Source organism: Euleptes europaea, chromosome 20, assembly GCF_029931775.1.
Source record: "Euleptes europaea isolate rEulEur1 chromosome 20, rEulEur1.hap1, whole genome shotgun sequence".
Classification (NCBI taxonomy): Eukaryota; Metazoa; Chordata; class Lepidosauria; order Squamata; family Sphaerodactylidae; genus Euleptes; species Euleptes europaea.
The window spans coordinates 131,103-145,464 of NC_079331.1; the positions used below are offsets into that span (position 1 = coordinate 131,103).

The 14,362-nt window shown below is 47.8% G+C and overlaps 1 protein-coding gene across 1 annotated transcript in view; it reads left to right on the forward strand.

The window, feature by feature from the left end:
* The window catches only part of UNC13C (unc-13 homolog C), a 63,316-nt gene that overhangs the window by 16,330 nt on the left and 32,624 nt on the right, over positions 1–14,362 (forward strand). The window contains exons 4-8 of the mRNA XM_056865977.1: positions 2,347–2,425; positions 7,554–7,625; positions 10,239–10,458; positions 12,254–12,481; positions 12,937–13,078. Of these exons, the coding sequence (XP_056721955.1) occupies positions 2,347–2,425; positions 7,554–7,625; positions 10,239–10,458; positions 12,254–12,481; positions 12,937–13,078 (741 nt within the window). The remainder of the gene's footprint in view (positions 1–2,346; positions 2,426–7,553; positions 7,626–10,238; positions 10,459–12,253; positions 12,482–12,936; positions 13,079–14,362) is intronic.

Sequence of the window (14,362 nt, forward strand, 5' to 3'; positions counted from 1 at the left end):
ACAATATAAAATAAGCCCTTATGAATTCAGTGTTGTTCTGGCCACATCCAGTTGGCCTGCATGGCATTCACACACACACACACACACACACACACACACACACACACACAGCCTGGATAATACAAGAAGTCTCCCCAAGCAGGAGTCGGGCAGCTGCCTCTTGGGGTCAAAAAAATACATAGAATAATCCCAGCTAATAAAAAGGCACACCGGGAACATAGTTGATGGACAGAATTAAGCATGCGCTGTTTCACACTTGTCTTCCTAGTATTAATTTGTAGAATAAGCCCAGTGTCTTTGAGTGTACAGTTTACTTCTTCGATCCTAGCATGAAACTGACCAGTAATTCACCTTCTAGCACTTCTCAGAGGAGCTTCTCAGAGGAGGCTGCTAATGGCTGCTCTACTACAGAGGAACTGAACTGATATTTTTGGCTGGTATTAAAGCTTCTTTAATCCCTTTGTGGAGAGGCTGGCAAGCTATCTCTGTGATGGCATTTTCATACAGACTCAAGCTGCAAGACCTCTATATACCCTGTCCTATGATCTTTTGCACTATTCAGTAGTTGATCTCAGTTCTGCTACTTAAAAATACCCGTTCTGATTCTGAAATAATCAGAATTGTGGCAAGGCAGAAATCTTGAGGCCTGGCTGTTTTTTGAGACAAACAAAGCCGGGGGTGGATGGGATGTTTCATGAAACCTCACCTTCCTTCCACCCGTGAAACACACTCCTGCTTGGCAGTTGTTTGGATGAATGTGTTCGCTTGTTCAGTATGAAAGTAGGAATCATTGACTTCATGATGTCCTTCTGTGGCCAAACAGAGCTTCTTCAGAAAACCTGCACTTGGGTGAGAGCAATGCTTCCGGCCCTTTTCCTAATTTGTCTTTGTGATGTTATTACATAGCTAAATCTGATTTGCTCTGTGAAGAAGGGACACTATGCTGCCTAGGGGACCCCTTGTGTGGTGTAGTCACCTCATTTAAAAGAAGAGTGGTGCTGAAGTCAGAATGAAGTGTTTAGATTTGTTAGGCACAGATCCCCTTCCTGAGACAAGCTGTGAATTTGTACAAACGAGAACCAAAAGGCAACCAGGCTGCTGGGAGAAAGCCGACAGGAGCTGGGGAGCCTAGTGGTGGGAGCGTAGGGCAGTAAAGGAGGTCCATGTGAGGAAGCCTCAGAGCAGAGGGAGGAAGGGGTCCTTCAAGGCGCAAGGGCCTATAAAGGAATGCTTAGAAGCCTCTGATCAGTGGATCTGGCATGCTTGGTGCTGAATTACAAGCTAGACATAGTGAGTGTTTTAGAAATCTGGTGGAATGGGGAAAATCAATATCATACTGTTATGTCTGGATATAAACAGGGAGGAATGTGTTGGGGGGGGGCAGTGCTGCTCTGTATTTCAAAGAGGACGCACAGGCGAACAAGCTAGAAAACAAAAGCAGAAGAAATTTGCCCACAGAATCACTATGGGTGGGAATACAGGGCCCTGAGGGCTACTTATACTATTGCCTCCCTGCTCAAACCAGGAGGCAAATCGTGAGATAGAGAGGGAAATAAGGGAGGTGACCGAAGTGGAAAATATTGGGTGACTTCAACTACCTTTGTGTTGTCTGGGCAAACATGTTCTTGAGTCACATGAACACACACAAGTCATGCTGAACAAAGGAGGTTTCTAGATATCAAACGATTGCATATTGGAGCAGCTAGTCATGGAGCCCACCAGACATGTAGTGACTCCGGACTTGGTTCAGGGTGGGACTCGAGACCTTGTGCGAGATGTAGATGTTGTTGCACTGATTTGGAACAGTGACCACAATGCTATCAAGTTCAACATTCATGTTACTGGAAATTTGCCCACGAAGTCCAAAGTAATAATTTTTTTATTTCAAAAGGAGGAGCTTTGCAAAAATGTGAGGTCTAGCCAGAAAGAAGTTGAAAGAGAGAATTAAAAGAGACAAAACTACACTACTTGATGCCCAGAGAGAAATACCTATGCCAGAGCCACTGTTTTGGGGAGGGTGTCTTGAAGAACTGGGTCAAATTGAGATAATGAGAGATGAAGTTAGTTGCCCAGTTCTAAGGCTGATTTTTGGATCAAGGCGGTATAGGTGGTCTTGTGAGTGTGAATGTCTTGCTCAGCAGCCAAATGGACTTAAGACTTTCTAGTGTGACGCTGCAATTCAGAAGGCCGAGGACACCTGCAGCTGCCTGGGCATTCCTCATGCCCAGAACTCATCTAGACCGTTCCGATGGAATCTGTGGGCCAGAGGGGCCTATGAAATGGTGCTGCTTAAGACTGCTGGTCTCTCTCTTTCTGGTTTCCATCCCTCTTTTCTGTTCTCTTCAGGCCAGGCAGTGCTCTGTATGGCATTGACAGCATGCCGGACCTGCGCCGCAAGAAGTCATTTCCCCTTGTCCGCGATGTGGTGAGTTCCCAGTGGTGCACTGTGAGTGTACTCCTTTCTTTGGAAACGGGCTTCTGCTTGCCACAGTAACAGTGGCTGTTGTTGGGATCTTTTCCCTTTGGAAGCAAGCTATGGATGAGCCACAGACCACCAGCCACTTCACTAGTCCTTCTCTAAATCTGTGCCAGCTTAAAGCATAAAAACCCTGCAAATGATTAGGGATCATTCCCTGGTGGAGCTTTATTGGATTGCCAGCAGAAGAGTGCAAAAGAGTCAAGGGTGAATGATCACAGTTCATTAGTTTGTTGTTAACATATCAGGCAATGGGCTGACCACTGCTAGCGGTAGCCCCAGCTTTGTGAGTGCTGCTCTGAGAAGGAGCAGCCTTAGGACAGGTCCCTTTCTGCTTCAAAGATTCCTGCATGGTTTCCTCTGATGACCATGCCAACACCGGGCACTTGACCCGGAGGCCAGGAAATGAAGTGTCTGAGCTGCCCATCCGCCGGGACCTTTCCCCACTGGCTGTTCCCAACTAGAGCCAGAGAGATCCCCCAGGAAACATTTCAACACTCTGGGGCGGTCTGGAAAGGCCCACCCGTCTTTCCTTCCCAGGGCCTGGTTTGTTTGTTTTTTGCTGCTGATTAATCTCTTTTGCTGCTTTGTGAGATCCTGGCTGGTTTTGTCAGTTTATATTGTGTAATTGCCATTTTATCATTACAGCTTGGGTCAAAATGCTTTCTGAGGAATGGCAGCTAATAAATTCAATTCATAATAGCTAGTAATAGATGGATGCACACTGGACATTTTCTGTAGTGCTTATGATGATTGGGGTGGTGTTGCATTATGATTTAAAAAAACTCTTTGCAATAAAATGATTATACATATAAGCCACTATTTTGGTACAACTGTGAGTTGCACTAAATAAATTCCCCATGATTTTCACCAGAGGAAAAAGTGAATAATGGAATTCCTAGCTTCTTCTTACATGGATCAATCCAATTACCTGTGTGAATGTTTTAGAAATGGGGAGATCAAGCTAGCAGTTAATGTGATTTCTCTGTAGTTTCAGTGCCCATCAACATATTAATAATTGCTTGTCATCATCTGTACCACACCTGACTATCAATGCTTTCTTTCATTTCTCTCATCAATGCTGGATTTTCCAGGCAATGGTAAGTGCCTTTCTGTTGATGGAGGCTTTGAAATGTCATAATTAAGCCCAGGCAACTGTCCACTGAAAATGGGAAATGCTTCTTCGTGATCTTTTCTAGAAGGATTTGCAGAAGAGGTTCAGAACCTCTTGTTAACTGACAGAAATGATGATGTATTGGGCCCAGTGGTTTCAATGGAACGCATTGCCAAGTGTGTACGGTTTAGATAGCTGGCTAAGGCAGCAGTCCGCTGCACTCTTACTTGGAAGTAAGGCCCATTGATCCCCATATAGCCTTCCAAGTATTGTATCCAAGCACGTGCTTTCCTCATCCTTCTTAGGTTGATTCTTAATCTAAGTGCTAAGCCAGATGTATGGCAGGAAGTGCTGAGAAGCCACCCGGGGCTGTCTGGAATGATCCTGGGCGGTCCTTGGCAGAAAGGAATCTGCGCCTCCTCCTCCTAGGAAGCCCCCCTTGTGTCATAGCTCTGCCTTTCATGACACGTGGTGATAAAAACAGGTCATTTCTGTGTCACCTGTTGGGGCCTGGAAATGGCCGACTGCAGCATGTCAGTGCGGCCCCTGAGGCCTCAGCTTGCTGTGGTCGGTAGTCCTTCCTTCATCTTTTCAACCCTTTTCATTGCTAAACTGAGCAGAGAAGACGGAATGAACGAGAAGGAAGGGTTTGTTTAAAATAAAGAAAGGTTTGCTTAAAATAACAGAATGGCAGCACAAATGCCACGGGAGCCTGGGGGGTGGGGTAATTGGCCATGCCGGGCCCCTTCCTGGGGGGTGGCTGGGAGGCTCACGTGGCCTGGGATCTGGTTTTGAACTTCAGGGCCATAAACTGCGTGTGAGTCTGATTTTGTCCCCATGTCTGCTCTTGGCTGAAATGACCCTGCTGTCATTGTGGCCAACACTGAAGTTGCTGTAGGAATTGCCATACCAGGTGAGATTAGAGGTCCAACTTGTAGCTGAAAAATGAGGCCAAGAAGGTCCCGGAAGGGGGGGGGGAGTCAGAAGCAGAGCCTGGTGGCTACAGACTGCCGCCATCGGTAGCCAGAGGTACTCTGAGCATAGCTCTTGCGCTGTCCTGTTGAATAACTACTAAATGTTCACAGCCGTCACAGCACCCTGTGGCAATTGATGCAGGAGACCTGTGCAAAGAAGCAGTCGGTGGGGTTCTCGTCAGCCTGTTGCTTGCTTATTCCGTAGAATATGTGCAATGATATCTGGGCCAGTGACAGGAGGCAGCATCTTCCGCTGACAGCAGGACCTTCAGGCTAGAAGAGACAAGGGGCTTGTGAGTCTGACTTCTGGGGCACATTTCTATGCCGTGTCACCAGTTGCTTGCTCAAGGTGCCTAAACTTCAGTGGGGGGTGGGGGAGGAGAGGAATTAAACAATACACATTTACACAAGTCCAGGAAAATCTCCTCCCTCCAGACACATCTGCTCACCCAGTTTTGTGACTCAGTTGCCATCTCCCAGAATCATGCCTCCCTCCTTTCCTTAGGGAAAGGAAGGGGCAACTGGGAGTTGTAATGACAGGGAGACATTCTGGAATCTGCCTCCAGGCTGGTAGGAGAGGAACTTCTGTGGCCTCCTTCTCTTCTGTAAAGAAGGAGGGTAGGCAGGAAGAACCATGATGAGGAAAGAGAGGGAGCGTCTGTCAGCAAATGCTTACCTTACTCGGAGGAGACAGCTGTTGTGTCTGCACACCGGAAGGTCCACGTTTTGATACCACACACCCAGCTGCTGTCATCCAACCATGCCTTTTTCTCCCTTTCCGTGTGGCCCTTGCTCATAATCAACCTGTTATGCCTTACCGGTAGAGGAACTGCCCCGTTTCTTCAGTAGAAGCTTGATTAATACTTTGTTTTCGGTCTCCCGTCATTTAACGGATGTCTGAAACAAGCAAAGGCATTATGAAAGGGGTAAACGTGTCTTCTGCTTGCCCAGGCTCAGTGAGAGGGTGGAGTTTCCCCTTCTCTTCTGGCCTCTCCCAGATCTCCCAGCTGCTCAGCCTGGGTCACTGCCAGGGTCACTCATCTTGGCACAGAGGCTGCAGCCCCCCTCCCAAATCTCCCTCCTGTGTCCCCCGCTCAATGCCAGAGCACCCAGAGAGCGCAGTCCCCCCCCCCATGGGCACCACACAGTAGTCTGTAAGAAAGAAAAAACAACCGCAGATCAACCGCATTCTGCCATACCGAGTGGCTGAGGACTCCACTCGTGTGTCTTGCAGCTTCTGGGGGTCAGGGAAGGCTCTGCTTGGAGCTCTACCTGGCATCTGGCCATGTGGTCCTCTGAAATCCAGCCCCGCAGTTGTGATTCCCCCAGGGGTGGCTTTTGTGGCCTGGTAGCATCTCATGCCTCTCTGTGTTCCTGGTGGAGTGGGATTCTTCCTGTAGAAATGTTTCCTTTTCTCTGTTAGTCTTGCCATTAATTTCAGAGCCTGGCAATGCAATCCCTTTCCCACCATGAACTGTTCACATTTAATACTTGTAATGACTTCAATGTATGCTGGCAGAGGCTGTAAATGTTCTCCACGCTGCTCTGCAGGAAAATATATGGCCTTTCCTGGGCTGCTGTTTTAATATTAATAATTAAAAATCCATTGAAGCCCTTGAGGATGAGAAGTTTTCTATCAATAATATTTCCTTCTGTCCTTCAAGTTTATTGATGTTCTGCTAGCTTAAGCAGTGCCAGAGGCCCCAGTAATGTGTTTACCACAAGATTTCAGTCAGAATTTCATCCCAGAACACCATCCCACCTTCTAAAATGGGCTTCCCCACACCCTTCTCAATGGCCATACAACACATGCACTCCCTGCAAGCAAGTTCCCTGCATGGATCGATTCAGGGCTCTGAGAGCAGAAGTGACCAGGAAGGAAGGGCTAGCACAGAGACCCTCCAGGGGTTCTCTCTGTTCAAAAATGTTTTTGATGCTGCCTCTCAACAGGGTGTTCCCAACAAGCCGGCATCAGATGCTTGCTGTTAAAATGGTTATCAGGGTCTTTCTGTAAAGAGTGCAGCCGTTGTCAGCACAGCCATCCCAGGGCAGCAGGGACCTTGCAGGAGGAGCCAGTTGGGATTTGAAGGAGGTTCCTGATTGGCCGCCTCAGGTCAACACCCCAAACAATTTAAAAAAGAATGTTATCTTTAAGGGTGTTTTTTTTTTTTTTTTTTTGGCAAGGTTGCTCAGATACATGGTTGTTCTGTTTCTCAAGTAGCAGACACTTTTGTGGGTTGGAGCTGATGGGCTTGGAGGCTGCCACGGTTTTAGAAGCCCAAGTTTCACTTTACGTACTACATTGGGGACATCAGCTGCACACAGAGTGATTTAGATGTGCATATAAAAACACGAGTGCACACTGAAATGCTTGCTTCTGTATGACGTGAGAGCATGGGGCTTGGAGATGCCACAGCTTCCCACTGCCTGTGGACAATGAATGTTTACAAGCCTGTGCAGAAGCTGAAATGAGGCTTTGCGAGTGGGACCTGGATGTCTTTGGGACCGATGCCAGAGGCCAGGTCGGAAGCAGAGGCAACCAGGGATTTTGTACTGGAGAAGTTGCAGGGAGATGGGGCTCCACAGCCGACACGCAGAGAGAAGGGCACATTTGGAGCCCAGGAAAGGGGAGGGGGAGATCAAATATGGGATGGGGGAGATTGTTGATCACCAGCACCTAACTCAAGTCCCCCCCCCCACATCACCACCACCAAATTTATAATCTCCTAATTGGTACCTTTATATTTTATGTTCATAGCTGTCAGATTTAGAGGCTTTAAAGAGATGGGTCAAGTCTTGGATGTGGCATATTGTCTATTTCATACTGGGGTTAGGTAGTGGAATATACAGTGTACAAGTGGGCAGGATTTGGTAGAGCAGAAGCAGTGCGATGCACTGAAGTAGTGTAAGGAAGCGGTAGGCAGTAACTGCTCCCTCCCTCCCCAGCCCCGCTGTTCTCCTACTGACGCTGTGCTTTTGCCTCGGACAGACCCTTTCTGCTCGGAAGTCCGGCATCTCGCTTGCCATGGTCATCCGGACATCTCTGAATAATGAAGAACTGGTAAGGGGCCTCCTCTTAGTTCTGAACTCGTTGTCTGTTTCTTTAGCACAAAGGTTTGTCTCCTGTCAGTGGTTGCAAGTGCTCCCCACAGCGGTGCCACCTGGATGCCAGAGCCTTTGTTATTATCCTTACGAATAATGCCTGAGGTGCCTTTCAGCGAGAACAAAACGTTTTGCTATTTCTGTCTCCTCTACCTTCACAACATCCTTGGGAGAAGGCCAGGCGGAGAGCTTGTGAAGAGAGAGGCTCCGTGGCTGGGGAGGGATTTGAAGAATGAGCTCCCAGGCCCAACTGTAGGACACCAAAGGGCCACTTTCAGGGGTCCTCCCCTCCAAATGTCCCAGGACCACAATGGCAACTTGGCGTGCTGCATTGTCAGAGGAGGAAGAGGCCAGCTGGGTAAGGAAAAGGCCCTTCCCTGTCAGAACCTTCTGGCAGCAGTGATCCATCAGACTGAGGAAAATGCCACGTTTGGCCCCTGATGCTGGAGAATCTTGCTTCTACCCTGGCAGATTCCTTATCTCTCATGCACACGGCTGGCTTCTAAGAGAATGGAAGCCACTCAGGAAGGAGATCTTAGAGAGGTGGGCAGACAGTATGAGCAGCTGGAGAAATGCCTCTGCATAGAGCACACCAGAGTCGCCACCGCCCTAAGGAATGCAACATCTGGAATTCTGCCATTGTGGGAGGCACATTGTGTTTGGCTGGAGCTGCATATGACACGTGGAAGGTGGAAACTTCGAAGCAGACAACTAAAAATTATTTCTCTGCAAGACTGGAGCAGGGGAAGATGACAGGCAATGTTTTACCATTTTTGAAAAAATGTTTAGTTTGTTAAGAAAGAAGTGTAAAATGATATTAAAACAGAATGGCATTCATCAGAAGATATTCGGTGGAACACATGCCTGGCAGAAGAGAGATGGCGCCCCACTGATGAATTATATAGTCAAACTAAAGGGGGCGGGTGAGGCGGGCTCCACTGGGCCAAACAGTGCCACCTCCCTGGCCATTTCAGATCAGGAAAATAGGAGGGAGAGGCTGAAGACCCTTCTCCGTGCACGCCACGGTCCTGTTGGCAACGGGCACCCATGCCCAGGAATTGAGGAGAACCCACATGTCACACCTGTGACACTAAGCTCTTCATAATGTATGACTCGCTCCATGTGCTGTGTCTCACTCATACGCACACATTCACACCTCACACAGGCACTCACGAGAACTTTTCATGATCACTATTCACTGGGGTTTGGTTCTACAGAGCAATGAAGCAGATCGTGCAGATCCATGTGCTGTCAGGAATTCAACTGTCAGGACACCATTTTGAAGGTCAGCCAGCTGAGGTGTGCTTAATGAGGACGGAATCCGTCTCTGCGTGCCGTTGCCTCTCCCTGTAGAGAGCAGGGCTATGCCAAATGTTCTCACACGAGTATTTTTGGCAGGAAAGGAAACTGAAATTTCCCTCCCCCGACACAAATGTCTATTTCTTCCTTTTATCATAGCAATTTGCTGCCTGTTCTTCACTTGGTGTCATTTCCCCCTGATCAGTGCCTCTTAAAAAAAAGAGAGAGTAAAATAGCATTTTCTTGTTACTGGAAATAGTGACGTCTGCTGGTCAGGGATCATGTCATCACTCTGATGATATCAGAATGTCACGTAGGCAATTGGGTTGTTTTTTTAAAAGCCCAGAGGAAACAACAATTTTCAATAGAATTTACAAATATTTTGGTGATTCTGGACTGTCCTGAAAACTTCAGCCCACGTTCTATGCCCTGCAAAACTGATTTGTCCCTTAAAATGTCACTTCTGCAAATGAGGCCCTCTTGGACTCAATAGGCAAAGAATTGCAGTGGGGCCATGCAGAAAAATGCCGGGGGTGTGTGTGGCTGTTCATGGCAAATAAGGAAAGTGGACCGTGCACTAAACGAAGAAAGTGCTTCCCGAAGAAGCAGCTTCACCCTCAGAGTAGGACCAGTGGATCCCCGGCCCCGGCACTGTCCAGCTGTGTGACTCCATAGCCACGCCAAAGTAACCACTCCGCCATGTGAACCCATGCACCTCAGCAAAGTCCGCTGCTGGCTCCTCACCCATCAGCAGCTCCAGTTGGAAGGATTGTGAGAACCTCGGCCTTTGCAGAGGCTCTCAGACTGTTCCAGAAGACATCAGGCTCCTTTGCATTCATTTTCCTGGCAGGAGCTCAGTGGGGGCTGCTAGAAGTTCAAGAGAGGCATTTCTGCCCAACGGATCAGTGCCTACCACTGATGGGGTACTCCAAATTGTGTGTCAGTGGCGTGGGAAAATCCTGAAAAATTGTTTCCACGCGTCTGGAAATCTTGCCGTAATAGTTTCTGAGCAGTTCAGTGTTTGCTATTCAAGTGGATCCAGCACAAGGCTCCCTCCTGAGAGCTGCAGCCTCAGCGCAGTCCCAGGATGAGTAAGGGAGAGCCCAGCTGATGAATGGGCAGCTGGCACAGAGGTTCATGTAGTGTAAATGCCATTAAAAGCTTTGTAGCATGAGTCTGTCTAGTCATGCACAAAGGAATGATGCAAGCTGTGAACTGCTCTCTTCATTTAAACATCTCTCTCTCCCCCCCCATGTCATGCCCCGCCCAATAGAAAATGCACGTCTTCAGGAAGACTCTGCAGGCTCTCATTTACCCCATGTCCTCAACCACCCCGCATTATTTTGAAGTTTGGACAGCCACCGCCCCCACTTACTGCTATGAATGTGAAGGTCTCCTTTGGGGCATCGCCAGGCAAGGAATGAAGTGCACCGAGTGTGGGGTCAAATGCCATGAGAAGTGCCAAGACCTCCTTAATGCTGATTGTTTGCAGAGTAAGTATTTAGCACGTGCCTTTGGGTGGCTCTGGAGTCACAGGCAGCTGCCCTTTTTCTCAAGGCTTGCGTGTTATTCCTAGCCCATTGGAACGGAGCTGTCTCATGCTGGGGGAGGTGGTAGGCTTTGGGGAATGGGTTCCTGTGGATCTCTGGAGAGTGGGTGAGGCTTGGAGTAGGTTTCAGGGAGTGGCTGTATGATGGACACATGCCAGCTGGTCCATCTGGAGGGGAGAAGACATGAACTCACACAAGGCTGCCTTTTGCTGTGGTCAGTCCATGCATGGGTCTACCAAGGTCAGTAATGTCTCTTCTGATGATGCTGGGTCTCCAGGCGGAGGTCTTCCTCATCACCTACTTCAACTGGAGATGCTGGGGATTGAATCTTGGGCCTTCTGCATGCACAGGAGGTGCTCTGCCACTGAGCCATGGCCCCTCCCGAAGGGGGGCAACATTCCTGCTACAGCAGCAGGCTGGGTTCTTTGGACATTGTGCCTGTGTACGATTCCCCCCCCCCCATTTTCAGGTAACAAACATCTTCCAAATATTGCAGTTCCATAGTTACTGCAATACATACATTATAAACTGACAAATACATTAAATATGTATTGATCATTTATAGGTGTAGGAGAATAATAGACCCATTAAAAGGGGCCACAGACAGCGGCCCGGGTGCAAGGATAGAATTTCTTTCTCCCAGGACCTGAGTCTGCCTCACCTGGGATTTCAGCTTCAACACCAAACAGCTTAGATGGCAGAGTTGCTGAGCTGGAGCTGATTGGAGCATTGAACCCGTGTCCCTCTGGACGGTGTTCTTTAGGTGACCCTCCTGCTGGTTTCATTCATTAGGCTGCCTCTTCTGGATTTTACTTTTCTCTTAGCATCACAGGGAGGAATGCTTTCTATTCCATTGTGCTTAAGCCCACCAAATGCCTTTCATGCGTTTGATCCAATTGGCTAACTAGATTACACAAAAGCTTTGAACCATGATAGATGTGAGACTTTAAGAGGCTGCAGGACTTCGTGTAGTTTTGAATCCCAGTAGATCACTTTCCACTCTTGTGCATCTATTTGATATGGAGGCTCTCTTGGGAATCCCTTTGCTGTTCCTTGCCCTGGGTGCAAATATTAGAAGCAAGAGGACATTCCTGCCAAATGGCCCTTCTGGTGTTAGTGTGGCTCAAGGTTTGCTGGTTAACTGCTTAACACTCTCTGAGCTGCAGCCAGGCAGTTGGGTGGTTTTTTTTTCCTTTTCATACATCCATGGTTTCCATCAGACCCAAACTTCTGTGGGTTATCCCTTGAGTTCTCTCCCAGACAAGAAAGGAGCTATATTGGGAGGAATCTGTGAATTGTGTTGCGTGGGTAACAAGTTCCCTTGGGGGACATCAGTGTCTCTCTACGAACAGTTTACAGGAGCAAGAGCAGAATGGTCTTGAATGTTGTTAGGACTGAGGACACTGTACTGACATTACTCTGAAAAAGGCCAGCTAAACCAAAATATTGTTCGGGGATGTAGAAGAAGCAGTCACACTCCATGCCTACGTGTGGTATTCCTTCAGTGACCTGATAGGCTCTGGTACGTACAGATAATTACATTTGTACATGTCAGCCGTTAGAGACCTTGGTTCATGTTGTGGTCTGCATGGTAGGATTTGATCCTAGAATCCACCACCGGAATTTTATTTTTTTCAAGATTTCAACATCATCCTTAATCACCAAAGTATATTGATTATTTATGTAGTTAGCAATAAGCTGTTGACATCTGTAACATATTACCTTCATCTGTTCTCAGGGGCAGCAGAAAAGAGCTCAAAGCACGGTGCAGAAGATAAAACCCAGAATATTATTACAGCAATGAAGGAACAAATGAAGATCCGAGAGAAAAACAGACCGGAAGTATTTGAATTGATCCGGGAAGTGTTCCTGATCCCCAAGGAAGATTTTGTGCAGCACACGAAGGCAGCCAAACAAAGCGTCTTGGATGGGACATCTAAGTGGTCAGCAAAGATCACCATCACTGGTGAGGGTATTTGTGGTTTTAGCTGGAACTCTTTTATAGATGTTACTTTTATTTTATGTTATTTCTAGTCTGCCTTCCTCAGTAAACCTTGGAACAGTCACTGTAACCAGCGTGCCCCTTTTTCTTTCTGATCCGAATGTTCTGGCTTCATCTTTGTGTGGTATGCCACAGGCCCCGTGGTTTTGCTGTGGCAGCAGGGGTGGGGTGTTTCTGTGTATGCTTTGGGGGAAAGGAAGAAAGGAAGGACACACTGCTGGATCTAATAGACAGCCTTGGGAAACCCTGCCTGCAAAGTTGGGAGTGGAGTGGGGTTGTCTCTGGAGGTCTGGCCCATCATCCCTTGCGGTGCCCCAGAGGGTGAATGCTGGGCCCTCTGCCTCTTGGGCCCCCCACTATCAATGGGGCTTCTCTGATGCCTTCGAAGCTGTGAAGGAGTCTTGCAATTTTCCCCACAGTGGTTTGTGCCCAGGGCTTGCAAGCCAAGGACAAAACGGGCTCCAGCGATCCGTACGTGACTGTGCAGGTGGGCAAAACCAAGAAAAGAACAAAGACCATCTTTGGAAACCTGAATCCAATGTGGGATGAAAAGTTTTATTTGTGAGTACATCTTTCAAGTTTTTGCTTTCTGCTAATGAGTCAAATGTATGTTCTCTGCAGCACTTGGCTTATTGACTGCTTTTACCTAGATTCATGAATCCTCATGAACGGCCCAAGGCCATCAGCTTACATTTCAGTTTCTTGTCCTGAGCAGCTGTCTTTATTTGAATTGTAAAATGAACATCTGAGTGGGTGGGAAGTCCATGTGAGAGAAGCAGTATGGCGTAGTGGTTAGAGTGTTGGATTACTGGCGAGGAGGCCTGGGTTCCAAACACTGCTGCTTCCATGAAGCTTGCTGTTTGACATCATTCCCAGAGATGCAGGGCAGATGTTTTTTCAGCACTTCGTTTTTCTGTGGAAAAAATTCTCTTTCTACAGATGTGTGTGTGTGCGTGAGAGAGAGAGAGAGAGAGAGAGAGAGAGAGATGAATGGGTGCCATTGCCACTACAGTCTTGGGCAAGCCTGGCAATTTTAAAGTTGTGATTAGTATTTTTGTAGTGATGATCCCTAGGAATTGTGTGAGAGAGTTCATATCTGTTTGATTTAGACGTGTGCGTTTCTTACTGCATACTCTCTGTACTTCTGTTTTGCTGTTTTAGATGCAGTAATGAAAACAGAAATATATTAGCTCTTGCTTCAGGGAGAGTTCTTAAAATCCTTGATGGGTTTGCGGACAGAAACTACAATTCAAACTGTTTTTAATAAAAGCTGTCCTCCTGGGCACACCAGGCCACATGGGGGAGAAAGGTTTTGCTGTCCTGTGGAGACAGGAAAACCATCGTCTCAAATGACTTATGTATGGGCTTTGCACCTTAAAGATCAGTTGATGAAACTGGCTGGCAGCCCTGGGTTCTCATGTTTGTGTTCAGAACGTGTGTTTGATGATGTGAGTGAGGGGTGACAGCTGAGGAGAAGGAAGCCCACGTTGTGCTTGGGGTTGTCTTTTGTTTAACAGGGAGGTTGTTAGCAGTGAGCACCCAGACAGCCCTCAGGGGAGCTGATGTGCAGCTTCTGTGAACCAGTAGGCTTGAAGCAGGAGCACTGCGGAGGCCGAGGGCTGGTGGGGGAGAGGACCCTGAAATAACGTTCTTCTTTACATGCCCCGGGGTAATGCCACTTTGAAGTCAGGAAGCAATTTTCCTCCAGGCCACATGGGCCAGTGATCCTGGAGGATTTTTGGCCATCTTCTGGGCGTGGAGTAGGGGTCACTGGAAATGTGGGGTGGGGAGGCAGTTGTGAATTGCCTGCATTTAGCAGGACCCTGGAGATCCCTTTCAGCGTTT